The sequence below is a fragment of the Chroicocephalus ridibundus genome, chromosome 13 (assembly GCF_963924245.1).
Source record: "Chroicocephalus ridibundus chromosome 13, bChrRid1.1, whole genome shotgun sequence".
Lineage (NCBI taxonomy): Eukaryota > Metazoa > Chordata > Aves > Charadriiformes > Laridae > Chroicocephalus > Chroicocephalus ridibundus.
This window is the reverse complement of record NC_086296.1, coordinates 2,945,890-2,971,713: the sequence shown is the minus strand read 5'-3', so window position 1 is coordinate 2,971,713 and position 25,824 is coordinate 2,945,890. Positions and strand designations below refer to the sequence as shown.

General features: G+C 60.3%; 1 protein-coding gene across 2 annotated transcripts in view; it reads left to right on the top strand.

Annotated features, from left to right (window-relative positions):
- SEZ6L (seizure related 6 homolog like) overlaps window positions 1–24,922 on the top strand; it is a 48,673-nt gene extending 23,751 nt beyond the window's left edge. The window contains exons 2-17 of one of the 2 annotated variants that reach the window (XM_063350673.1): window positions 6,536–7,237; window positions 7,498–7,631; window positions 12,774–12,966; window positions 13,549–13,734; window positions 14,177–14,342; window positions 15,201–15,367; window positions 16,420–16,614; window positions 16,706–16,844; window positions 19,118–19,314; window positions 20,552–20,746; window positions 20,858–21,049; window positions 21,280–21,474; window positions 22,206–22,238; window positions 22,382–22,496; window positions 22,746–22,848; window positions 23,172–24,922. In XM_063350673.1, coding sequence (XP_063206743.1) covers window positions 6,536–7,237; window positions 7,498–7,631; window positions 12,774–12,966; window positions 13,549–13,734; window positions 14,177–14,342; window positions 15,201–15,367; window positions 16,420–16,614; window positions 16,706–16,844; window positions 19,118–19,314; window positions 20,552–20,746; window positions 20,858–21,049; window positions 21,280–21,474; window positions 22,206–22,238; window positions 22,382–22,496; window positions 22,746–22,848; window positions 23,172–23,201 — 2,942 coding nt within the window. In that variant the 3' untranslated portion in view covers window positions 23,202–24,922. The remainder of the gene's footprint in view (window positions 1–6,535; window positions 7,238–7,497; window positions 7,632–12,773; window positions 12,967–13,548; window positions 13,735–14,176; window positions 14,343–15,200; window positions 15,368–16,419; window positions 16,615–16,705; window positions 16,845–19,117; window positions 19,315–20,551; window positions 20,747–20,857; window positions 21,050–21,279; window positions 21,475–22,205; window positions 22,239–22,381; window positions 22,497–22,745; window positions 22,849–23,171) is intronic. The other variant, XM_063350672.1, reaches the window with a different exon arrangement.
- The last annotated feature ends 902 nt before the right edge of the window (window positions 24,923–25,824 follow it).

Here is a 25,824-nt window from a genome sequence, read left to right as displayed (position 1 = left end):
GGGAGAGCCTGGGCTCACACTTAATTAGTTTTCTTTCGTCCGCCTGGCCTCACAATCTCATTCACTGCTTTGCTTAATACATGGCAGTTCGCTCCGTTAATGCGCCTCGGCCGTCGCGGCAAATTCCAGGCCACCACCCGAAATCTGTCGCCGCGCGATGGGCAATAAGCAGATTTATTTCTGAGTAGCGGGAAAACAAAATTCTTCAGAAGAGCGAGGTAAAACTACCCTAAAGGGTAAAAAACAGGCTGTTTGCACCTGAGAAGATATTGTCGGAGCAAGTAGCTGCTCTTTGTGCGGGCAGGATTGCATCGGTAGCAGAGCACAGACCCCAGTTACGTTGGCCTTGGAGGTCGTTAATTTTTCTCATGATAGCAAGTTTCAAAGAGGCATTTGTATGCGTTTATATATATTTAAGTCTGCATTCAGTGCCTCCGTGAGTGGCTGACGCTGCTTGGGCAGCTGGCTGGTGCCCTGCAAGCACCCAGGTCAGTGTTGGAGCTGGGCGGGGGGAGATGCTTTGGCAGCCCCTGCCCTGCCTGCCCTGCCTGCCCTGCCTGCGCCCTTCCTGCCCTGCTGCCCCCGGAGAGCACCCTGCCATCGCCCCATCCCCGGGCACCGGGGCCATGCGCCCGCTGCCAGCCCCGGCCGGCGCGCAGCCCGCACGCTCCCACGCGCAGCACGGCGCGCTCGGCCACCCCTGCCCTGCAGAGGAGCGAGCGCTTCCGACGGCGGCTAAGTATAAATCCTGGGGGAGTGCAAGCTGGTTGGAGACGCCCTCCCTGGAGCTGAGCTTCCTTCCTCGGTGCTTACACGCCGGTATCTAGGCAGATCCCAGAATAGACCTGAAGATGAGCTGTCGTTATGCATTAAGGTCACTTGTGCTCCAAATTGTCCCGGACGTTTGTGTCCCATCTCGCGGGAGCAGCCGCCTGTGCCAGCGCCGCTCTGCAGAGCGCAGTGGCCCAAGTGCCGCGCCGTGCCCGGGGGGGAGCAGGGGCTGCAGGGACCACTTGCAGAGGCTTTCCTGGATTTAGAGAAGCCTTTCCAGTCTCCAACCACCTGCGGAGCGCTCCCGATCAAGATACAAGATAAACCCCTTGTACATCTTGATAGCATTTACTTCCTCCGGAGCTGGTTTAGCAGATTAGATCAAGGTCAAAAGCAATCATTTCTGTTCCACCAGCTCAGTGTCTCCAAATCCATCGCTTGTGCAGAACAGGATGGATTTTGGCAGCTGGGAAGCATCCTGCTCCATCTGCCCTGCTCCCCAGTGGAGCATCCCATGAGGCCGGAGCGGTGGCGGGGAGCATGGGCATCCTGCAGCGCTGGGTGGTGTTAAACAGCCTCGTCCCGTGCTGGGAGCGGGCAGCAGAGAGTGAGAGCCCGGCTACGAGAGCACCCCAGGAAATCGTCCCATGCTGACAACATTCCCTGCTTTTGTCAGGCAGTCCCTGCCATTACGATAAACCTCTGGTGGTTTCGTTATACACTCCGGTGGCATTAGCCGGCCAGGCTGCATCGCTGCGCGTCTGGGAGGGCAGAGGGGCTGCATGCCTTCCAGCCACGAGTGCGAGCCACAAACCCCTGTGCTCCTGGGCTGGCTCCTGGATAGAAACGCACCAAAGGTGCCCGGGCAATTTCAAACCTCACCTCTCGCCGTGATTACCCCATAGTCCTTGGAGATGGGAGAACAGCTGTTTGCGTTCAGATGGGCATGGAAAGTTTCTTTCCTACCAAAGTCCACCCTTATCCTAATATCAAATATGGAAACCTACTGCAATCCTTCCTTACGGATGAGGATATTCCGGTCTGCTTCACCTGCTCTTTGCTTTTCCTAAAGCCTCGCTCATCCCGGAGAGGCTGTGGGTGGGGGAATGCCCCTCTGTGGGCAACGACACCCCCTCCGTATGTGGGGGTCTCTGCCCCCCGACAGGGAAGAGCTGGTGATTCCCTTCCCAAGACGGACAGGAGCGAGTGGAGGAGATCCATCGAGCTGGGGGGGGAGCAGGCACAGGGCTGTGCTGGGGCCACGGGGGGGTCCCGGTGCCGCACCAACAGGCGTGGGGTGGGACAGGGGTCTGGTAGCTCCGGGGAGGCAGCAGCGGGGCTGGCACCTCCGCGACATGCTGGAGCACAGCGCCGGTTTGGGGGTGGCGATGCAATCTGGAGTTAAGCTCATTAATCACTTCTCTTTCTGGTATCATGGAATATGCCCTTATTAATCACTGATGCCGGGGCCCCCCTGCGCCTCCATCTCCCCGCTCCAGCCTGGCTGCCTTCGCTTCCCTGAAATACACATTTGCCCTTTACAAACTAAAGCATGTTAAGTAGCTCATTACAGAGTCGCTATACAGAGTGTTTTATTTCATGCTTTGTTAAGGACAGAATCGTTTAAATGCATCCTGGCAAAGGATCTAATAAGAAATTAGTCAACTTTCTGAAAGCATAAAATATGGTTTAACGGCAACATCCGTTAAGAATTAGAGTTCACATGACAAATAACCCGGGGATGCTGTTTTGCTGTTTCTGGTAACACAGCGATTTTAAGGACTCGAGTTCCTGTAGGAGTACTCTGACTGTCCCACTGTCAGCCAGTGTCCCACCAGCCAGCGAGTCCCCTCCCCTCCCCTCCCGGGGCTGTGCCGCCTCCTCCTTGTCTGACAGCCCCATCTTCTCCTGTAAGGGAGAAACCGTTTTGCTGCAGAGCACTAAAACCGATGAGCTGAGCCGCGGCCAGACCAGCGGCAGTGGGAGAGCAGCCACCGGCCGCCCATCCCGGGCTTGGGCTGGGAGAGGAAACCTAAAGCACGTGAGAGCCATGCAAAACTTGTCAGGGAAGGAGAGCTGGCGCTGGCACTGCCTTGGGGACCGATTTTCCCCCATCACCCCATGGCAGGATGCCCATCATCACCCCATGGCAGGATGCCCATCTTCACCCCGTGGCAGGATGCCCAAGGAGGCCAGGCTCAGCCCGGGGCTGGGATGGAGACGGAAGAAGAGACACTTAGAAACGAGCAGAGGGTGTGGGGGCTCACGGGGTGCCCCACCAGCAGTGGGTGAGGGGACACCGAGGCACCCAGCCTCCCCAGGGGGAACCGGGGGAGATTATTCAGAGCTGACACAAGTCGGTGGTTGCAGACGACATGTGTGAAATGTCTCCTAATGTGCTAAGGGAATCGGCTAATGAATTTGCTGAACCACTGCTAATTAAAGAATTAATTTTTTAAGTCATGGGGAATATAATGGAAGAGGCCAGGAAGCCCCCAGTAGCCGGGACAGGCTTGCCTGCAGCTGGTCCATGGCTTGGCCAGCTGACAGCAGGACGCAGCGGCTTGGGGTGAGGACGGGCACGTCCCCGGCTGTCCCAGGGAGCCATACATGGGCTCTCTGGGACGGAGGAGCAGGAGCCACTCAGCGAGGGGAGAGGGGAGCCTGCCTGCAGCCCCCGCGAAGGCTCCCGCGCTCCCGCAGTGCCCTCCCTGCACAGACCTGGACAAAAATACATCTCCAGCCTTGGACAAGCAGATTTTGGAAACTCCATCCTTCAGGCTAACTCTCCCAGCCATTGCCTTTTGCCGTTCTGTTCCCTGCAGTTCTTGCCAGAAACCCCTCTGACTCCCCAGAAGACGGAGCAAAGTCAACTTCCAACAGGCTGCTTGTTTCCCTCTGCGCAGGCTGTTCGTGCCCATCCCTCCTGCCCTGCAGGCACTGGCCACCCTGTTAATGGCCAGGGATATCCCCCGTCCCACGGTGTGTCCCCGAGGGCGACCCCTGGGCTGCGTTTGCTGCAGAGCCACCATTTGGAGCAGTGACGGCTGCTTATCCCTGCACGAGCTGCAGCAAGAAGAATAACTGCCTGGTTATAAAGGGAGCTGGCAGGGACCACTGGGGCATGCAAGGCCAGACTCTGCCACCCCAGTGGTGCTGTGCGTCCCTTTTCTCCATGGCACATATGGAGGTGACAGTGCTGGGGTCCCTGGTCCACCCGGGTGGGTGCTCACACCTTACAGTGTAGGAGCCCGAGTCCTATAAAGCCCCAGATCCTGCGTATCTGAATAACGCAGGAGCTGAGCGTTGTGCATGCAAGTCACCTCTGCGGGAGCGTGCACCTCTGCAGAAGGCAGCGTGGGTACCCGAGTGATTCCCGGGATCCGCAATTCAGTGTGTAATGAGAGGCAATAGCTGGATGGCACAAACACGCCGGGGGAGCTGCAGCACGGCCGGGGATCATGAGCAGCATCACAAGCAGCCACGCTCTGTGGCGTCACTGCCAAGGAGGGTCTAAGGTCCCCTACAACTTTCTTCTCCGTCAGGAAACCTCCGTGCGAAATACTTGGGCAGGGCAGGGGGGAGACATCTCACTACAGGAAAGACACTGAGGGGCTGGAGCGGGTCCAGGGAAGGGCGACGGAGCTGGTGAGGGGTCTGGAGCACAAGTCTGGTGAGGAGCGGCTGAGGGAGCTGGGGGTGGTCAGCCTGGAGAAAAGGGGGCTGAGGGGAGACCTTCTCGCTCCCCACAACCCCCTGAAAGGAGGGGGCAGCCAGGGGGAGTCGGTCTCTGCTCCCAAGGAACAGGCGATGGGACAAGAGGAAACGGCCTCAAGTTGCACCAGGGGAGGTTTAGATTAGATATTAGGAAAAATTTCTTCACTGAAAGGGTCGTCAAGCATCGGACCAGGCTGCCCAGGGCAGTGGCGGAATCGTCATCCCTGGAGGGATTTAAAAGCCGGGCAGACGCGGTGCTGAGGGACGTGGGGTAGTGGTGGTTTTTGTCACTGATAGGTTGGATTGGGTGATCTGAAAGGTCCCTTCCGACCAAGACAATTCCGTGATTCTGTGACTCTATGAAGAGTGGCTGATGGCGGCGTTTGTGTGCCCAACACGGGGCAGGAGGAGCAGGGGCTCCCCCAGCCTGGAGCAAAGCCAGGCGAGCTCACCGATGGTCGCCCGCTTCCCCATCCTCTGCCCAGCTCAGCCCCGCCGCCCAGGCAATTAGCTGCAACGAGATTACCGTTCTGTGCTTAGGGCTGAGGAGCCGAAGCCGCCTGGACCAGCGGAACCCTTGTAAACCCGCTGCCGTGCCGGAGCGATGCTGCGCCGCAGCGTGCCCAGCACGGCGCTCACCGGCACCAAAACTGATGCTGGGGCGTCAGAAACTCAAGTTTAAAGGCATTAAAATCACAGGGTGATGTAAACGGCGGTTGGACGCACGGGGAACCGCACTCCCCCGCAGCAATCACTCGGCAGTGTCGCTTTGTTTCCAGTTTCACATCCAAAAGCTCCTTTCTTCCTTTTCCATCCGGTCTTACCTTAATTAGTAGAATCTGAAATGCAAAAAAAACAAGTTAAGTGTAACGTCAGCGTTGTGCTTTTGCTTAAAGTATGGGTACCGCTAATTGCAATGAAGTGCCCAGGGTGAGCCAGAGGTTTATCGTGCTTTGTTGGAGTCTGCTCGGGAAAGAAACCCTGGCTGCCACTCTGGTGGCCCGTCCCACAGGGACCTGGCGCGGTGGCGGGCATGTGTCCCAGCTGCCCCTGTGGCCATGTCACCGCAGCTCGAACCGCTTTTCGGAGCAGGTCAGAGCCGTCATTTGCAGTGGAGAAGGGGAGCACATGCCCGGGCAGCCCCGGAGCCGGGGGCTCGCAGACCCCCCGAGCCCAGCCGGGCGCTTGCCCATGCTGAGGGCAGGGACCCCATGTTTTGGGGGCTTCAAACCCTCCCAGGGGAGCTGAGGGGGCTGGAATGACAGTCTTTATGTACTGTGCATTAAGCGCCTTCCCTGGCAACTGCTGTTTCCATGGAAAATGTTGACTCGCTGCCTCTCGGAGCTTTCTGCAGCGTTTCGCAGAGCCACGGCGCTGCTTACAGCTTCTTCCCCACCGTGGCCCGCAGCCCAGCCAGGCGCATTGGTGTCGAATAAATCTGTATTTCGTGCAATTAAGCTCCCCGGCCGAAGCGGTGGCGGTGCGGCTTTGATTACTCTTTCCTTCCCGCGCATTCCTTTGCCCAACACAAAAGGTTTGCGGCTGCCTGAGGAGAGACTTTGCCGAAGCGGGTGGTGTTTTGCCGCGGGAGGCCGGAGGAAGCAGGTTAATCGGCATCTGTTCCCCGCCAGGCAGCAGCATGGGGAAGACAATGGGAAAAAGCTGCCGCCTAATCAGGAGCTTTGAAATAGCCGTATTTGCTGATGACAATTGCAAAAATAAAGGCTTTTCAGAGAGGCCCGAGCCAGAGCAACAAACTCAGCGGGAGCGAGTGAACCTCCCTGAAAAAGTGACCTCTAGATAAAGAGACCAAATAGCAGCTCTGAAACGGGGAGATAAGGCCACCGAGTTTCGGCAGAAAAAACAGCTTTCAGGGAGTTGGTGCAGGCTCGTTATGGCTTTCCCATAATGAGCCCGTTTGGGAGAGCGGCAGGCATTCAATCAGCTGCGGCTCCCCGGGGGGGGCTGATTCCGCGCCCCCAGCACAGCTGTAACTTCATGCCCAGAGCTGCCCAAGTCCCACTTTTTCCCCATTTTTTTTTGGCAGACAGCGGATCGGGGGCAGCGCTGGTCCCCGCCAGCCCGGACCCGCTGGCTGCGGATGAGCTGATGGAGAAGCCGGCCAGCAGAGCCGGGGAGCTCGGACACGCCACCGCCCTCAACCTGCTGCCACCCGCCCAGGACGGCACCGACCCGGCGGCGGAGGAGACAACGATGCTGGTGCAGAGCCACGTCCTGCCAACCCCCACCGCCGCCCCTGATGCTGATGACAAACAAACTTTCCCTGTTAAGAAAAAGCCACCTACTCTAAAGCAAGTAAATACAGCAAGGAAGCACCCGAGGCCCAAGCCCGCCCTGCCAGGGCCACCCCGGGCTGCCTCCCCAGCCACCCCGTTGGGCTCTGGGCTCCCCACCGCCTCCCAAGAGCCGCCGGTGCCGGCAGAGGCAGCGGCTGGGGTGGGGGATGCGGAGCAGAGCCCCCCTGAGCTGCCCTGGGGGAGTCGGGCCACCACCAGCCGCCCCGTGCTGCAGATCTCCCCATCCACCCTGCCACCGGTGGTCCCTCGGCCCTTCCCCGACGGCACGGACGGTGCCGGCGAGGCTCCGACCGCCGCTCCCGCCGCCGCCGCCGTTAACCGGACGAGTATGGTGGAGAGCGAGCCGCACGGCTCCGTGTGGGAAGAGAGCCAAGAAACCACCACGTCCACCATCATCACCACCACCGTCACAACCACGGAGCCCACCCCGGGTAAGCCACGCACGGGGCCGGGGGGGTGTGCGGGGATGGGGTTATGGCAGCTGACGGGGAGCAGCTCTGTGTGGTCTGCCGAAAATCTTGGGGTTTGGGGCTGCTTAAAATCTTGGTGTTTGGGGCTGCCTCAAATCTGCACCCCAGCGGTGTTGGCCGCTGGAGCAGGGACCTGGGTGCTGGGTTTTAGGGCAGCGGGAGCACCCAGGCGTGGGGTGAGCCGGTACCCGGGGCAATCACTGCTGCGTGTTCCCCCCCAGTCCTCTGCAGCATGAGCTTCCACGACCCCGAGGGCTACATCGACTCCACAGACTACCCCCCGCTGCCCCTGCACAGCTTCCTGGAGTGCACCTACAATGTCACCGTCTACACGGGCTACGGCGTCGAGCTCCAGGTGAGAAGCGCATCGGCTGGGGGGGATCACCATGGCCCAGACCCCCTGCGCCGTGGCGGCAAAGGATGCAAACACCCATGGCCTCAGGCACGGCCGCCCCGGGCACCTGCACTTGCTAAAAAAATACCCTTCCCAGGGAAAAAAAAAACAACTAGATTTTTTCTTAGGCCGTGTAATATATAAACTGTACGAAGGAACTGGTACATCCTGAACGTCAGCGATGATCAAAGCACTAAAATGCCATGCAATTAATGTAACAACGAGACACTGGCAGGCAATTTGCAAAAAAAAAAAAAAAGGCACTCGGGCTTCGTGGGAAGGGGCGAAGCAGCAGGGCTGTCTCCAGCCTCGACACGTTTCAAACACCACCAGTCCACGGTCTCCACGCTCTGGTGCCCAATCCTTTCTCGCTTTTTGCCTTTTCCCCGTGTCACCGTTTGCATCCAATTAAAATCCATTAACTTTTGATCTGTGTAATTAAGAATGTGCATTAAGAAGAGGAGTAGTTCCAGTGAGCTTGTTCCTGCCGTCCCTCCGGCGGGCAGGAGGGGCTGACCTCCGTGGCACGACTGCCACCGCGGCAGTGAGCCCCGCTGCGGAGGTTGCCCTGGGACCGGCACAGGGGCGAGCACTGGGATACGTGCATCTACGACACTTTTCCGTGGCACTAACTCTGTCTCCCCAAATCCGCAGGGTGCTAAAGACAGGCCGATGCGCTGTAAATTCGCCTCCGTCCATGATCCATCAGGTGACACCACTCCTGACCCCGCTCCGTTGTAAGCTGAGGTTTTAATGGAGCATAAAATTAGCCTCTCCACCCTCCCCCGAGCTCTGCGTTTCACTTTGTTGATGCTTTTCAGACAAATTAAATCGCAAGAGCGGGTCCACGCTGGCTGGGCACGGCCTCATTTGGAGCTGGCTGGGCGTACGCCGTGCAGCCCGCCCGGCAACAGCCCCTGGGGTGCCCGGGATGCCCGCGGGTGGCCGGGAAGGGCTGAGCCACCCCAGATGGATGGGCACCGGTGAGAACTGGAGGAGGATGGGTCCTGGGACTGCAGGCAGCGGCGCTGAGTGCCCCGGAGCTGCTGCGGGCGCTTGAGTGCAGGAAAACCACCCGTGCCCTGCCCCAGGGTGGGCAGCGGCTCAGCAGGGAGGAGGGAAGTGGGGGGGTGGTCCCTGCCCCCCCACCCCAGGGCCCCTCCGCAGGTGCCCGTGTGCTCCAGCACATCAGCATCAGTGAGCGTCTGACCCGCCACGGCAGGCAACGAGCTCTGCAGAAGGCTTTTTAACCATTTAGGCAGCAGCGGAGACATGATTTATGTCCCGAGGAAGCTAGAAATAGCATTCACGGCAAGCAAGACAACAGATTTATCCCCTCTTTTTAGTTCGCGCAGGGGATGTCGCACGCAATCCATGCTGATGAGCCCATGGAGGAGAAAGACAGTGCAGGGCAGGAATTTAGTCTGTGTTTGCATGGAAACCTGAGTTTAAAATGACAAGTCCACCCTGGACGTCACCCCTGAGCAGTGGGGCTGGTGCAGAAAGCTCTGGTCCCACGGCTGGGACTTTTCCCCGCTGTCACGAACAGGCTTTGCCGTTACCTCCCCGCTGCTCCCCGTTGTTTTGCCCAGTGCTGATGGACTCGCTTCCATCGCTTTTTAATTATTTCACATGTACAAGCTCTACGAGCTTCAGTGGCTCCGAGGCTAATTACATCGGGCAGGTGCTGGAGTAATGCAGTGCGACTTCCTCAGCTGCCTCACCGTGATGTGGGTAATTGGTTAACATTTAAGTGATTTGGATTTAATTCGCAGTTCCTGTAATGGAGATGGGCAGGGAAGACCTCGCTGGGTGAGGAGGAGCGGGGCTGAGCTCTCCTGCAAGGATGGTGTGATGCCAAAGTGACCCGTGGGGGTTTCCTTTTTTTTCACGTGGATTTGCTGGGGCCAAGCTGGCAGCTCCGGAGGCCAGATCTGCTCGGGGATGCTGGTTTGGGAGAAGCCAGGCTGGGCTGGGGAGTGGAGCTGGGCAGGCTGGGAGGGGCGGGGAGGCGGGTTGGACGGGCTCTGCGTGGAGCCTGAGCTGGCGTGCTCCCCTGTCACGAGCGGTGCACGGTCTCAGCAGGCCCTGCTGGAGGCTGGGCAAGAGGAAGGATGTCCTGGAGAGCGTGGGGGAAGGTCTCCTTCAGGATTCAGCGTGTGGCATGAGGGGGAGGGCAGAGCAACTGATGGTGAAGTGCTCCCTCTTACCTCTGTGAATCTTTTTAAAGTCACCTGCAGGAGAAAAGAGAAGCCCCTGGAATGGGAAGGTGCTGACCCTGCATGGAGGGGGTCACATCTCAGTGCAGGGACCATGGGAGAGCACGGTGTGGCAGGAATGACTGTGGTATGGCAGCCCTGCCCTGAAACAGGAGACGAGGACACCCTGGGGCTGCTCCTGCGGGCACTTGGGGCCATTCAGGAGGCCCCGGGGACCCTCCGCTTCCTTCCCTTGCGCCCTTTGGAGTCAGACCCTCGCTCGCTGCAGAGCAAAGCTGCCTTTGGTGAGGAGCGGGCACAAAGCCTGGATGTCAGGCATCGTCTCGGGAAAGGCTGCCAGCAAACCTGCCTGGTGCTGGGGGCTGCCCAGGGGTGGGTGAGAGCTCAGGGCCCCTGCTTAGGTCCCTGCTGGCAGCCCCCCCCCATGCCCCTCACAGCATCCCGGAGGGAGCTGTGCCTCACCCCGGCTGCCCCCGCACCAGCCAGGTCGCACCATGGCAGCCCCGAGAGCCGTGGAGCAGCCAGCTCTCCGAATGCTTAGTTAAATTCTATTTATTTTTAAAATTCTTGAATCTTCCTGGCAGGAAAATAGCATTTCCCTAAAGAGATTTTTCTAGTGGGTGAGCGAGGCTGGCAGCCTGAATCGAGGATCCCTCCTGTCTTCCCAACAGACTTCAGGAGCTGACATTGGTGCAGTCTTTGATTAAAGTAAGAACTTGTCCTCCCCAGCCCCTGGCAGGAATTTGCCCATATGGTCCCTCTCGCAGCGGCTGACGGTCCCTGGCACGAGGCCACCGCATCCGTCTGTACCCGCCGGTTACTCCGGAGCGGCCGGGGTCCTCTGAGGATGCCAGCCTACCTGGCACTGCCACGGGGAACTGCGGGTCCTTCGCAACGACATCCCTGCTCCAGGCTCCTCTGAGCCCGGCTTTACAGGAGGGGGAGGCTCCCAGCGGTGTCCCCACCCCGGGGCACCCTGCGAAGGGCCGGGGAGACGCCGCAATGTTCATGGGCTCCCTCCCTTCTGCAGAGCTCTGCCTGCTCCAGCTGCTCCTCGGAAACCCTTTCCCAGCAGCAGAACTGGGGAGGGAGAGCAGAACAGCTCGGCTGCAGTCGGCTGCTCCGATGGCACCCCTGATCCATTCTCTTTCTCGTTTGCTGGGGCGATTTGGTGCTCGCTAGCGTGTTGGAGACCAGTCATCACTGGAGGAAGCTGGCTGGGGAGCCGGTTTGTCTTTGGGTGATTTTGGAACAAAATGTGTTACAAACACCCTGGAAACGTCTTTGCAGTGATTCAGACCCAGCTCAGGAAGCAAAACTCTGCCCCGGTGGGAGCTGGGGGCCAGTCGTTAGCGTTGTACGTAAGCCCACTTAGCATCCCTGGATCCCACGCTCCCAATAATTCATCCCCGATAACGTTTCCTTCATTAAATTTATTAACAATTAGATCTGAGCCATCCCCCCAGACGCGAGGTGTGTGTGCTGTGCTGGGGAGGCACGTTTTCAAGGCAAAACCTGGGGAAGAAGAAATGACCCAGGGTAGGGTCAGGGTCCAGGACAGGCACTTGCCCCGTGTTTCCGATGCACCCTGCGGCACCCGTGAGGACCCAGGACTGCGTTTCCCTGTGGTGAGGACCAGAAACTCTCTGCAGCGACCCTGCCGCAAAATAAGGCAAAATCAGCTCCTCCTGGGTTAAAAGCATGGGCTGGGGTGACCCAAGGCGCCGGGAGCTGCTCGGCCCAGCCCCACAGCGAGGACCGGGCTTTTCCAGGCGCTGCTCAGGGTTTACGGACCTTCGGGGCAGGCAGGGAATTACCTGATGGGGTCGGGGTCGTTTCTCCTGAAGCCTCACTTCTTCCAGCAGAAGGCCGGAGGATGCCGAGCGCCGCAGGTGGCTGCGTGCGCGGTACCGGCGGCCCAAGAGCCGGGCACATCCCCGCCTGGTGCGCTGGGTGGGGAAGACGGGCAGGGTTGTGACAACAGCAACAAATCCTCCTAGTCACAACATCGTCGGGAGCGCTCGCAATCACGGGCTAAGGCTGTGGTGTGTGCTAAATATAGAGCCCTGGTCCTCGCACACTTAAGGAAACAAATGATCTGATGAGCATCTTTCTGCTGAAATATGAGCCCATTTATTGCGCTAAATGGACGTGAAATGTAAATGTGAGGTTACTTTTCAGCTATTTCCAAATAATAATTAAAGCCTTTTGGGACTGCTCATTAGACGCGTTTGCCGTGTGTGGGTGAGGGATCCCGGGGAGGTGCACGGGGTGGATGGTGAGCACCAAGCCCTACAAAATACCCCGCTTGTGTTGCAGATCTGTGCCAAATTGTCCAGCCCTGGCTGGGACCAGTGAGCCTTGGCCATGGCCTTGTTCTGTGCCGTGGTGCCCTGAGATGCAGGTCTGCTCCCAGGGCTGATGCGAGTGGAGTTGGAGCCTCACCACTACCATAACCAGTGACTTATGGGACCCCTCCGTCTTTGTCCTGTCTCACCCTCACCTCCTCGACCCACCTGCCCAAATCCCCAGTTTCAGCAGGGAAGCAGAGATGGGTCAACTCGTGTCGCACAGGAGCATCCTGCTTTGAAATCCTTTCGAGCATCCTGCCTGCGCCTGCTGTCCCAGGGGAGGGAGAAGGGGTCGGTGGTCACGGGGGTCCCCCGGGCTCGCGCAAGGCACAGGTTGCTCCATGGCAGCTGAACGAGCAGTTTCTGTCTGCAACAAGCCCCCAGCGCTGGGAGCGGTGCGGAGGGAAGGCTGCGGCGGTGCAATGCTCTGCGGGCGCCGCGGGTGTTTGGGGCTGGGACATGTCTGGTCACCTGCACCCCGTCGGGACCCCCAGCTTCGCCCCCGCAGCTCACAGGTCTCTGCTCCCGCCCAGGTGAAGAGCGTGAACCTGTCGGACGGGGAGGTGCTCTCCATCCGTGGGGTGGACGGCGATGCCCTGGTGGTCCTGGCCAACCAGACCCTGCTGGTGGAGGGCCAGGTGATCCGCAGCCCCACCAACACCATCTCCGTCTACTTCCGCACCTTCCAGGATGAGGTGGTGGGGACCTTCCAGCTCCACTACCAGGGTGGGTGCCTCTCTGACATGGATGCGCGAGGAGGGGTGGGTTTGGGGGGTCAGTCCCGTGGGGCTCGGCCCCACCGGGCTGCAGGGGTGGAAGGATGCCGGGCTCTTCCCTGGCAGCCCAGCCGGGCTCCTGTTTTGCTGCGTGTCCATGCTCAGAGCATCGTCTAGGGTGGGTCGAGCGGCAGCCTGTGTTTTCCCCAGAGCAGAGGGTGCAATGTGCACCGATGTCCCGGACCCCCGCGCTGGCTCTGCTCCTCACATCTGCCTTGCCCCGTTTCTGTCCCCGTGCAGCAGCTCTTCCTGCACAGGCTCAGGCTGCAAGTCTATTTTTTTTCCTTGAAGAGCTATAAAAAATAGATGAGTTCAAGAAAATTCTTTTTGAAATAGAAACTGGGTCTGAGCAAAAGCAGTAACAGGTGGAGAAGCAGCAGCGTGGTGGTTTGTCGGTGCTCTGTGCGGCGAGGTCTCTCCGTGCCACCGTGGGCACATCCAGCGTGTCCCCAGCGCTCCCCCCCCACCACCGACTGCAGGGTGGCTTGGAGCAGACAAGCCCTAAGCTCTGAAATGCTTCTGCTTGTTCCAGTGTTTATGCTGAGCTGCAACTTTCCCCGGAGACCTGATTTCGGAGACGTCACCGTGATGGATTTGCACTCGGGTGGAATTGCTCATTTTCACTGTCACCTGGGCTACGAGCTGCAGGGTCCCAGGGTGCTTACCTGCATCAACGCATCGAGGCCGCACTGGAGCAGCCCGGAGCCAATCTGCTCAGGTACGCTCCTCCTTAATTAGCCTCAGCGCTAAGAGAGACTGGGATCCCCAAAGAAAAAAAAAAATTAGAGTTGCTTTCTTTGCGCCGTGTGTTGAATGCAGTCCCTGGGGGAGGGTGAAAGCAATGCCCAGCGCTGCGCGCAGCGCAACCCGAGGTACCGCGGGTTTGCACGCCAATGGCAGCAGAATCTGCTTCCTAATTAAGCGGAAAGGAAATTACAGATTTAATGTGTGAGCATATATACGTATACATAAAACAAAGCAAAGCCAAGCCAGGCAAGAGGTTCATGCATTAAAGAGTGCTGAGAAGAGCTGGGCAGGCATCGGGGGGGGTGTTCATCCCCTTTGCTGTGCAGAAGCCCCAAGCGCAAACCCCTGCCCGTCCCCTTTGCCCTGCCCCGTCTCCTTGCCCGTCTCAGCGGGGCTGTGCTCTGTCTTGGCAGCGCCCTGCGGTGGGACGGTCCACAATGCCACCATCGGCCGCGTCCTCTCCCCCAGCTACACGGGGAACCAGTCCAGCAGCATGTACTGCGTGTGGGCGATCGGGGCCCCCCCGGGCCAGAAGCTGCACCTGCACTTCGAGAAGCTCCTGTTGACAGAGAAGGACAGGTGAGGATCCAGGAGCTGCTCGGGTGCTGCTGGCCGGTGGCGAGGGCTGTGCTGAGCCTGCATCCCTGCATCCCTGCATCCCTGGGACTGCGGAGAGCTTTGCTGGGTGCTACATCTACAAAGCTTGGAAGTTCCCAGATGGTCTCAGCTCTCCCACCTCGCACCTCCTGCCCTCCCGGTGCCTGGGGTGCGGGTGTCCCCGCAGGCAGCACCGACCCCAGCTCGGGATGCAGCACAGGGGAGGCTGCCAGCCAGAGGATGGTGGGGACGGGGGCAGAGAAAGTTCCTGACGCAGGAGAGGAGGATCCTGATTCAGATGTTCAAGCGCTCAGGAGGCAAGACGGGTCTTTGAGCCGAAAGAGGACCAGCCCCTGCTATCCCGAGACCCTGCGCTTCGTGCCAGGGGATCTTGCCGGTCTCCTGATCCCGCCGGCTGCAGGGTGACGCAGTGCGCTGTGTCACACCCCTCCTTTCCTGCCCCCGAACACCCGATGCCCGGCACCGCTCACCACCGCGGTGCAAGAAGCTGCAAATCCCCCGCTATCCGCATCCGTAACACAAAGCACACACTTAGGGTGCTGGCGCTTGGGTTTAAACAGCATTAACATTCAGTCTGGTAACAGGCAGTAAAGCAGGTTTATGGCTTGTAGTAAAATCAAAGAATAAAGCCCCTGTTTATGACACAGTAAAAGAGACTTATCTGGTTGGTGAATTTTTGTTTGCACAATTTCTTTAAAATGCCGTATTCCAGGATCACCAGAGAGCGGGCGCTGGCGAGGAGGAGGGGCCGGGTGATGCTCTGGGGGGGACGACGTGGGGACACTTGTCCCATGTAACGTGCGGTGTCCTCCCGTGCAGGATGGTGGTGTACAGCGGGGACACGAACCAGTCCGCCGTCCTCTACGACTCGCTGCGTGCCGACAGCGTGCCCTTCGAAGGGGTGATCAGCGACGGCTCCTCCATCAGGATCGAGTTCCTCGCGGAGGAGCCGGCGGCTGCCACGGCTTTCAACATACGCTTCGAAGGTGATGTGCTCTCATTTTGGTACCCCTAAGAGCAGCAGGCCGGCCTCAGCCAACGCTCTCGGGACATTTGGGCAACTAACAGAGATAAGGCTGTAGAAAGGGTCTTGGCTGCCCCCCGCCACCAGCAGACCCGGAGCTCCACTGTGGCATTGTCCCCAGGTCACTGTAGGCACACAGGGCAACCCAAACCTCCCCTGGGGCTGAACTAGCTTTGGGGAACAGGTTTGCCTAGCAAGAAATAGGAAAAGAAATAGCTAAATGTCATTTATTCCAACAGAAATGTTCGTTGGTAAGCTGAGTGTCCACAGGACTCATCTGAGCCTGCCGTGGGGCAGCCCTGGCGCAGTGGGTGCCTCGTCCACGATGGGGCCCCTCCAAACCCCAGCTGAAAAGGCCATCGGTGCCGTGGGAATCACAGAGCCTGTGGTGACCCTCACCACCAAAAGCCCACTCTATTCCCTTCCCTCAGTCCCTGTAGTGCTGGGTACTGAGCCCACGCCAGCCACGGGGACGGGGGCTGTCCCAGCCCCTGCCCTCCCTGCAGCGCTCGCTCACCCGTCTGCCTTCCTCCAGACCCACCAGCGGCTCCTCCGGGGACCGGCAGGGACGGGGCACTGGGCAAGGCCCGGCAGCTCACACGGATTTGCTCCAGTTGTCATTTAAGTGCGTCCTGCTGCCGGGATCGGTCCCGCGGGAGCCCCGTGCCTCTGAGCAAGCTCAATAACGCGCAGTAATCCCAGGGGAGATTGCTCAGCAAATACAGCAACTGGCAACACAGCGAGCGTGTTACTGATGCTGGTACACAATGGAAGTGGGGTTTGGTTAAGCCTGCGTGGCTCAGGGCAGATAAACTGTTGTTAATCCTAATTGCCTGTAAAATACACCGTGGAAGAGGCCATGCGTGCACGGCGGGGATGGAGGGAAGGGTTTCTAGCTGGGGACGGAGGCAGAGCCCGGGGCTTATCACCCCCGGGGCCGAGGGTGTGAGGAGCAGGGGAAGGCAGTGCTCCCCCCAGCCAGCCCCTGTGGCTAACGGGGAGTTTCTCTTCCAGCCTTCGAGAGGGGCCACTGCTACGAGCCCTACATCCAGAACGGGAACTTCACCACCTCCGACCCCACCTACAACCTGGGCACCACCGTGGAGTTCACGTGCGACCCCGGGCACTCCCTGGAGCAGGGCCCCGCCGTCATCGAGTGCGTCAACATGCGGGACCCGTACTGGAACGACACGGAGCCGCTGTGCCGAGGTCAGTCCCCGTGCCGCAGGGTGATGCCGGGCGGCGGGCACAAACACCCCCGGCACCCCTGCTGAGCCCTGCCTGCCTCTCCCTCCCGCAGCCATGTGTGGGGGGGAGCTGACTGCCGTGGCTGGGGTGATCCTGTCCCCAAACTGGCCGGAGCCCTACGCGGAAGGGGAGGACTGCATCTGGAGGGTCCATGTCGGCGAGGAAAAGCGGCTTTTCCTGGACATCCAGCTGTGAGTAGCCCAGGGCCTCGGTGTGTGTCTGCCGTGACAGGGCTCAGCCCACTTCACTGCAGTATCCCTGCTCCCCTTGCCCCAGGGACCCACGCCTTTCCCTGTTCTCCCCCTTGGAGCTTTCCTAATCCTCTGTGATGTACTCGGCATGCAGGGGGAGGTCCAGGGCAGCACTGGGTGCTGCTCCTTGAGTTCAAAGCGCTGTTATACCATCCACTGCGGTAGTTAATTGCTCCCAAGACAGCTCCTTGGGAGCACAAAGTCGTAGGGAGCACACGGACACACGCAACTGGGAGTGACACACAGCACCATCACGAGCTGGGTTCATTTCAGGGCTAGGAAAGCCTAGGGACATCCATGAGCTGGAAACCTCGGCTTGGTCTTTGGGCTGAATGGGATACAGGCAGTACCAGGATGCCTAAGGGAGGGCAAGGGGCAGGGGGAGGCTCTGCCCGGCCCTCAGTCCTGTGCCCTGCCTTCTTTTCCTTGTGGGACCAACCTGTCTTCACAAAATGTGTCCGTTCCCCTCCTGACAGCCAGCCCACTCCTGCGCCATTCAGCGACACGGCACAGAAAGCAGCGGGGAGCAGGCACCGCAGCACTCACTGCACATGCCGGGGGTTAGAGGGGTAGGGGATTTGATGCCAGGCTGGAGGCCCTTGGCGTGATAATGCTGCCGATGCAAAGGGAATCTCCTTCAATGCTATTTTGGGTTTTCAAGAGGAGGGCATGTTTCAAGTAGGGGCTTAGAGTCATAAGGATTTTAAAGCTTTTTCTACAGTCACAAGTCGGAGCTCCCAGTGCACCTCTCCCGGCTTTGTGGGTGCTCGGGCTGAGCAGAACTGGAGGCCAAGTGATTTGAAGTCATCAGACATAAATGCCACTGAGAAAATCATGTTTGACAGAGAGCAGAGATTTACTACAAATGTCAGCTTGCCACGGGGATTAGCTGGGCGCTTTCCAGGAACATTCTTAATAAAACGTTTGGGGATCAGCTCAGGCGTCTCCAAACAAGGCTGAATTAGATGCGCAGGGCAGGGGTGCCGCAGTGACCGAGTGTCTCCTGGGCCCACGGGTACTGTGAACGTACAGCCAGCCGGATCCTCCCCCGTGTGCAGGAGTGCAGGCTTGGCTGGGAAAGTTACTTCAAGCCTCTAACATGGTGGAGGCTCCTCCTGTGGGGCTGGGAGCATCCTGGTGCTCTCCCCCTGCCCCTCTCCCCCATGGGGAAGGGCAGGACGTGGTGTCCCTGCCCCAAGCCCTTGCTGCCCTTCCTGAGACGCCCGCTAGCAGAGTGCTGGGTGCTGGCCGTGCTCCCCAGCACTGGTGAGCCACGCTGGCACGCAGGATGAGGCAGGGTGGCAAGCAGGGGAAGGTGATGCCTGTGCCCATCCTTGGGGTTGATCCCATCGGTTCACCCACGCTACCGCTACCAGCACCGAGCAGGCAGCCAGCGGTGGGGGCTTGCAGCGGCTGCAGAGGCGAAAGAAACAGCCTGGCAGCAGGGATGGCAGCCCCGGAGCAATATTTCCCCCGGGGATGCGCAGCCCATTTGCCTGCCCTTTGCTTGGGAGCGAGGAGAGAGTCCCTTGTCCCCTCCCGGCCGGGGGGCAGCCGCATCCCTGCTGCAACGGGGGTGGATGGAGGCTGCTGCCGGTGCTGGCGCTGGCTCTGGAGCAGGGTTTGCTGCCTGCCCTGCCTGCCCTGCCCGCCCGGCAGGACGCCAGCCCTCCCCGCTCCGCTTCCCTGCGCCATCCGCGGGCCGCCACTGCTCTCTGCTGGCCGCGGCCACCGGCGCCGCAGCAACGCGTGAAGAGGCGGGCGGGGGGGCACACAGCCGCCGTGGGGCTGGGCTTTTCCACGCCGTGGGGCAGGGTCTGGTGAAGCTGGTGTCACCCCACCGCGGGGCTTGGGGCCGCCCTGCCCCACGGAGCCGCCGGCACCTCCCCGGCATTCGGGGCGGCGGGCGAGGGCTCGCTCCCTCCCGAGCCACCCACCGCTGCCGGCGGGGAGGAGGGAGCCTGGGCGAGTTATGGGGCTGCCGTTTGCCCCCCAGCACCGCTGACCCACCCAGGACAGGCCAACATCACCGTGCTTGCCCAGCCTGCCTGGGGATGGGGACAGGGACAGGGATGGGGACGGGACGCGAGGCAGGTTCGCTGCACTGCAGCGCCGGGGCAGGTCGCCACACGGCTGCTCCTTAAGCCCGACACTGTCGTGTCCTGCCTGGGCTCCCTGCCCAAGCTGCTCTCTAACCAAGCTCTCCTTTCCAGCCTGAACCTCACCAACAGCGACATCCTCACCATTTATGATGGGGACGAGCTCACCGCCCGCATCCTGGGGCAGTACGTCGGCAGCAGCGGTCCCCAGAAGCTCTACTCCTCCAGCCCCGACCTCACCATCCAGTTCCACTCAGATCCTGCCGGGCTCATCTTTGGGAAGGGGCAAGGATTCATCATGAACTACATAGGTAGGGAGAGCGGGGTGCTGGGTGCCTCCCCTGCCACTGCAGTGCAGGTGGGGACCATGACACAGCCGGACCAGGTTGTCCAGGTGCCAGGTTTGGAAGCAAGGAGAATGTGACTCCTCTCCACATCCCACCGAGTTCCTGCAGAACCCCCCAGCCCCACTGCAAGTCTCTGGGTCAGTCAGTTCTGGGGTGTCCCCGTATGCCTCCCCTCTTCCAGGCTGGCAAGAAGGCAGTGGCATTTTTGGTCCCTGTTAGCCCCGGTCTGCAAAGCAGAACAGGGAAAGAAATTGCTGGAAACAGGGTTGCGGGATCCCCGCTACGCACACTCCGTCAGGCATGAAGCTGATGGTACTGAGGCACTGCAGCGAAGTGTCCTCCTAGGAGAGGTCACGGAAGCCAGTCCCCGGGTGGGCTCCTGAGACGGACATTCCTGGCTCACAGCTCCTTGCTCCAGAGAGGCTTAGACTACGTCTGGAGACGTCTGTTCACATCGTCCTTCAGTGCAGCCATGTCTGCTAGACCTGGGCGGCTGATGCCCAAGGAAGGCACAAGGACTGGGAAGGGCGCTTCTTCCCCGCGGCTGCCTGCGGCCTTGCTGCCTGCCTCTCCTCTGACCCGTCTTCCCCTGCCAGGCTTCTTCCAAGCGTGTTTTCTTTCCATTGCTGACAGCTCTGGCTACGATAAACAGAGAGCAAGCTGCAATGCAGATCACCTGTGAGGCTGCAGGTCCCATCCCGGGTGCACTGCAGCGCACGCTTGGCGCTGGGCACAGCGTTTGGTGGGCACGGGGCTGGGGGGAGCAGGGCAGAAACCCCTCACCGGAGCAAACCAGGCATGCCGTGACCACGGCATCTGAGGAGCAGGGCTGCTCCTCTCCTGCGCCTGCAGCCAGAGCTCAGCCTGGTGTTCCCGGGTTGCTCCTTTTGTCCTGACCCCAGCAAAGGTAGTGCCCTGTTTTCATCAGCACAGCTCTCCGCCTGGTTTTAGGGTCAGGGCTGGGGAGGCTTCAAAGAGCCCCCGTTACCCACTGCTGCCCCTTCCCTCTGCCCGGGGATGCCACCCGTGGACAGGGCTGCCAGCTGTGGCCCTGCTGTTTGCAGTGCATGGGGCTGGAGAGCTCTCGGGGAGCGACAGGCATTCGGCGACGAGCCGTGTGTCCACGTGCAGTGGCTCCGCGGAGGGCTGCGCCGTGGAGTCTCGCTCGGTGGGTGACGGTCAGCATCTCTCTTGGCTGCAGAGGTGTCCCGCAACGACTCCTGCTCCGACCTGCCCGAGATCCAGAACGGCTGGAAGACCACGTCGCACACGGAGCTGGTGAGAGGGGCCAAGATCACCTACCAGTGCGACCCGGGCTACGATATCGTGGGGAGCGACACCCTCACCTGCCAGTGGGACCTCAGCTGGAGCAGCGACCCCCCCTTCTGCGAAAAGAGTAAGTGCCCCGAGCAACGTGCTGCTGTCCCCATTGCATTCCGGTGACCCACACCAGTTTTTAACAGCTGCTGGTCCCCGCTGCCCCACTCAGACGCCTTCTTTTCCCCAGTTATGTACTGCACGGACCCGGGGGAGGTGGAGCACTCGACCCGCCTCATCTCTGACCCGGTGCTGCTGGTGGGGACCACCATCCAGTACACCTGCAACCCCGGCTTCGTGCTGGAGGGCAGCTCGCTGCTGACCTGCTACAGCCGCGAGACGGGGACGCCCATCTGGACCTCGCGGCTCCCACACTGCGTCTGTAAGTTCCTCCTGCCCTCCCGCAGCCCGGCTCCTCTGCTCGGGGGGGTCCTGGGAAGCCCTTTCCTGCAGACGAGACCTTCCCTAGCTTCGCGGGGTGGGGCAGAGCTTTGAGCTACGTGAAAGCGGGATGGGGTGAGATCTCAGGTGCTTGCCCGCTGCCTCCCAGGCTCCTTCTCTCCCTCGGCAGTCCAAGCCCTGGGGCTCACCCCGGGATGTGTTCCCTTTCAGCCGAGGAGTCGCTGGCCTGCGATAACCCAGGACTGCCAGAAAACGGCTACCAAATACTTTATAAGCGCCTCTACTTGCCAGGAGAGTCCCTGACGTTCATGTGCTATGAGGGCTTTGAGCTCATGGGGGAAGTTACCATCAAATGCATCCTGGGCCAGCCGTCCCACTGGAGCGGACCCCTGCCCATCTGCAAAGGTAACGGCGTGGGCTGGCTGGGGGGGACATGGGGGCAGCCACAGCCTCGGTCCCCAACCCGGGCCAGCCCAGGGACCTTTGTCTGGCTGCAGACTCCCGGCGGTTCTCTAGCTGGGAGTGAAACTCATCTGAAACCTGGGTGCTTTTCTGGATTTGTGCTGAGCGAGCTCTGGCGACCCAGGGAGGGGGAGCAAACCTTCCGGCCACCATGCTGATGGCGTGGGCCATGCAGGGCGTCATCTGCTTTCCTTGCTTTGTTGCTTCCCATAGTGGTTTGCCCAGGCTCGGCAGGGATGCTCTCCTTGGGGACCCACTGAGATGGGAGAGCTCAGCCCCGGGGAACCCCCTGGGCACTGGGACAAATAAGGGTTTAGTGCACTTTCTGGGCACAGGACAGTCCTCCCATCGCCACTAAGCTTCAGGGAGGAATTGTTCTTAATTACTACTTAATGGGACTACGTGGAGACCTTGTCTCTTGGGGAACAGGGCTCTCTGGAGGGTACCACCGCCCCAGGCAGAGCCGTCCTGCCGGTGTCTCGCTTGCCCAGCCCGCTCAGTCCCATGCCATCGCTTACAGAGACAGAGAGTTTATTAAAAACCACAAGTTTGCAGCGTGGCTTGGGGCCAAACGGGGCAGGGAGACCCCGGGCCTGGGCTGCCCGCGCAGCCAACAGCTGCCGGCACCCAGTCAAACCCAGTTACATACCGGTAACTCTCCATTTCTCTTCCAGTGAATCAAGACAGCTTTGAACATGCTCTGGAAGGTGAGTGACATGCGTTTGAGCCCCGCGTGCGGCCCTCAGCCGGAGCCTGCGTGGAGCCCGGGAGGAGGGAGCGGGGGAGCAGGGGCACAGGGGGGATCACAAGGTGCTTGCAAATGCCACCATAACAGATCCTGTCCTTTTAGTAGCAGAAGCTGCTGCAGAGACATCGCTCGAGGGGGGAAATATGGCCTTAGCCATATTCATCCCGGTGCTGATCATCTCCCTGCTGCTGGGAGGAGCCTACATCTATCTCACAAGGTTGGGCTTGCAGATGGGCGGGGGGGCCGGTGGCAGACCCCCATGGTGACGTGGCTCAGCATCGCCATGCCCTCGCTGGCCACACGCCCCAGGCACCGTCCGGGGGAGCCGGGCACTGAGCTCCCGCTCCGGGCTCCCTGGGGCGCCGGTGGGGAGCTGGGATGGGGGGGACGTGGGAGGACGGGGCTGGCCGTGCTTTGCTCTGGGGTGGTGCCGTGCAGCCCAGTGACTCCGGCGTCTCCCCCGCAGGTGTCGGTACTACTCCAGCCTCCGCCTGCCCCTCATGTACTCCCACCCCTACAGCCAGATCACGGTAGAAACGGAGTTCGACAACCCAATTTATGAGACAGGGGTGAGTCCTGCTGCGCGCTTGCCTCCCTGGGGACCGTCCTGACGGGGAAGCGGGGGTTTCGCCGGGCGTGTGGCAATAGGATGAGTCAAGCCGTCCGGATGTGGGCGCACAGAGTAACGGGAGGCTCCGTCCCTGTCTGCGTCTCCAGAGGGGCTGGGGGGGCTCCGGCAGGCGGGAGAGGCAGAGGGGGCTGAGGGTCCAGGCTGGGAGGGCACCGTTTTCGCGAGAGCAAAACAACGCCCAGGGCCTCTCTTGCCGCCCGGGAATGGGGAATTATCCTGAAACGCAGCTGCTGCCCTCAACTGGCTTTTCCTGCTTTTCAGGAAACGAGAGAATACGAAGTTTCGATATAAGGACAGCGGTAAGAGAGTCTCCGGCTGCGAACTTAATGTGCTCTCATAGAACTTCCTCAGTAACTAATCCAGAGACCACGTGGAGTTTGGTTGGACCCCTGGACCTGCTGTTGTCTTTCCTTTTGCCTCTTTATTGAAGATTTTACTGTTTTCTTCACTGTATTTATTCTATTTAAACTGCGATAGGTGTGCTGCGGAGCCCCGGGCGCAGGCAGCAGCGGGAGCTGGGGCAGAGCTGGGTCCCGGCGAGGGCCGGGATGACGTGGGGGTACCCGCTGTGTCCCCCGCCCCCGCGCGGTGGCACATCCCCCAGCACTGCCCACGCACACGCAGGGGGATTTTTGCGGTTTCTGATGTTGTTAAAAATTAAAAATGTCTCCATTGCAAGAGCCTGCAGTTGATTGCTGGGAGCTGAGGTAGGCGCAGGGTTTGCCGCAGGGTCCTGCCCTCCCCATCCCGCAGCTCCCGGTTCCCCTCGCCCCCAGTGGGAGCCGCAGCTGGGGGCTCAGGGTCTTGTGTGCCATGGGTGCAGGGACAGTCCTCGCTGCGGGGAAGCGGACTGTGGCTCAGGAAAGCTGCCGGCCGGTGCGGAGCCCCGCTGGCCGTGCCCGGGGAGCAGGGGACAGCCCGGCACGCACCAGGTACATCCCGCTTTCTTTTCCCGCTTTGCTTTGGATGCAGGAGAGGCAGCAAACCAGGACTTGCAGCTTTACGGAGAAGCATTAACCAGCGACCCCCCCCCACCCCACCCCAGCCTGGGAGCCGTGGGAAGCCTCCCTGGGCACAGGGAGCGGAGCGGCCGGCATCCCTTTGCTCACACCAGTCATTCCTCTTTCATAACTTACCGTCACCCTTGCCAGGAAAACCCCGGTCCCGCTAATGGCCGGAGGTCACCCCTTTTCCCCCCCCGGTAGCATCTCAGGGTAAGCAGGACGGACTGGGCTCCCTGCCACCGCTCCCGCCAGCTGCCGAGATCCCCTTGGCCGCAGGAGGGTCCAGCACCCGCCCCGGTGTGCGGGCAGCCGTGCCGGCACAGCACCGGGCAGGGATGGGGGCATCGCAGCCCTGCCCAGACCCCCCCGCGTCTGCAGCTCCCACCCAAACCCCCCCGGGGCTGGCACCTTGCTGGGCAGGGCACGGACAAGGGGATGAAGGTGGAGGTGTACTGGGGAAGGAAAGGCAAGTAGACAGCGTGGCCGGGCTCCAGCGTGGGAGACCAGCCCGGGGGGGAGCAAAACAGGCAGAAATCAGCCCATCAAAGCTGGTCCCACCCCGAGCGAAACCCAGTTCGAGCCTCAGCATCCCCTGCGCGCCTTCGCTGCCTTCACCTCTGCCAGAGCCGGACACTGGCGGGGCTGGTCCCACTCTGTGGGGACACAGACCCCCAAAAGGGCCATCTTCTCCTCCGCGCTGCCACCCCTCCAGCCAGGCTCTGGGGGCGGCGGGGAGAGAGAAGCCGCCGACGTGTCCTTGGCTGCTGGTGTCTTTCTTTTGTCCTTGTAGAACTGCAATTGTAACCACGGGAGGCTGGTTTAGTTTCGGGATGGTTAGTGCATCTCTGCAGTGTACAGCTGAGACTTAGTTTTTTTCCTTTAAAAACAATGAATGTGTGTTTGTAATTTGTAAAGGTTAAAAAAAAAAAAAAAAAAAGAAAAAAAATGTGCCAAAAATGTACTAAGCATTTCATTTCCCTTCATACATGTCTGTTTTTATAAGAACAATGTGAAAATTGCTGGGATTAAATATTTTTGAACATGATAAAATACTTCCGTGGGAAGCTCTAGCGTTCACTATAACCTCAATACAAATTGCTCTGTATTTTTAAATGCCTGAAATAAGTTTGCAGAGACCTGAACGGCAGGCAGGCCCACGGCGCGGCCGGCTGCAGGGGCTGCGGCGCTGCAAGAGAGGGTGAGCGCTGGGGACATCGCACGCCTCGCTGCGGGACGGTGACCCGGTGCCTTTGCCTTGGCTCTGAATGTGGCTTCCAGGGGCCAGATCCTGCCCTGGTGCAACCCCATGGGGTCCCCCCTGCTCCCGTGGGAGGGAGTTGGCCAAGCACTGCTGGGACACAGGGTGAGGTGGCATGGCCCTGGGGACATCTTTCCTCCACCGGACGCCCTGTGGGACCCAACACCGGCTCCCCCCCCGCCACAAACCCAGCCTTATCCCTTCCCGGAGCACTGCCCGTGCCAGCCCAGCAGTGATGCCCCATGGGCTGGGTGAGGGTCTGGGTCCTGCCCCGAGGCACTGGGACACCTTTGGACACCCATGGCCATGTCACAGAGGATGCACAGAAGGTTTGGGGGAGCCCTGCTAGCACAGCCCCGCAGGGCAGGGGGCCTCTGGGGACCCATCCTGCCTGTGCCCCGCTCGCCGATGGCTGCCCGATGACCTGTGGCTGTCACACGGCAGCTCCTATGGGGCACGTGGCAGCTGGGGCAGGGTAGCTCCCCAAAACCCTTGCCTGCCCCCCGTACAGCTCCACGCTGTCTGGCACAGCTCGGGAAGATCTTGCAGCTGGGTGGGAAAAATCCCTTTGTGTCTCCCCGGGAGCCTCTCCACCCCCGGCTCCAGCGGGGGCTTGTCCCTGCCCCTTGCCCGCAGGAGTTTTCCCCCCTGA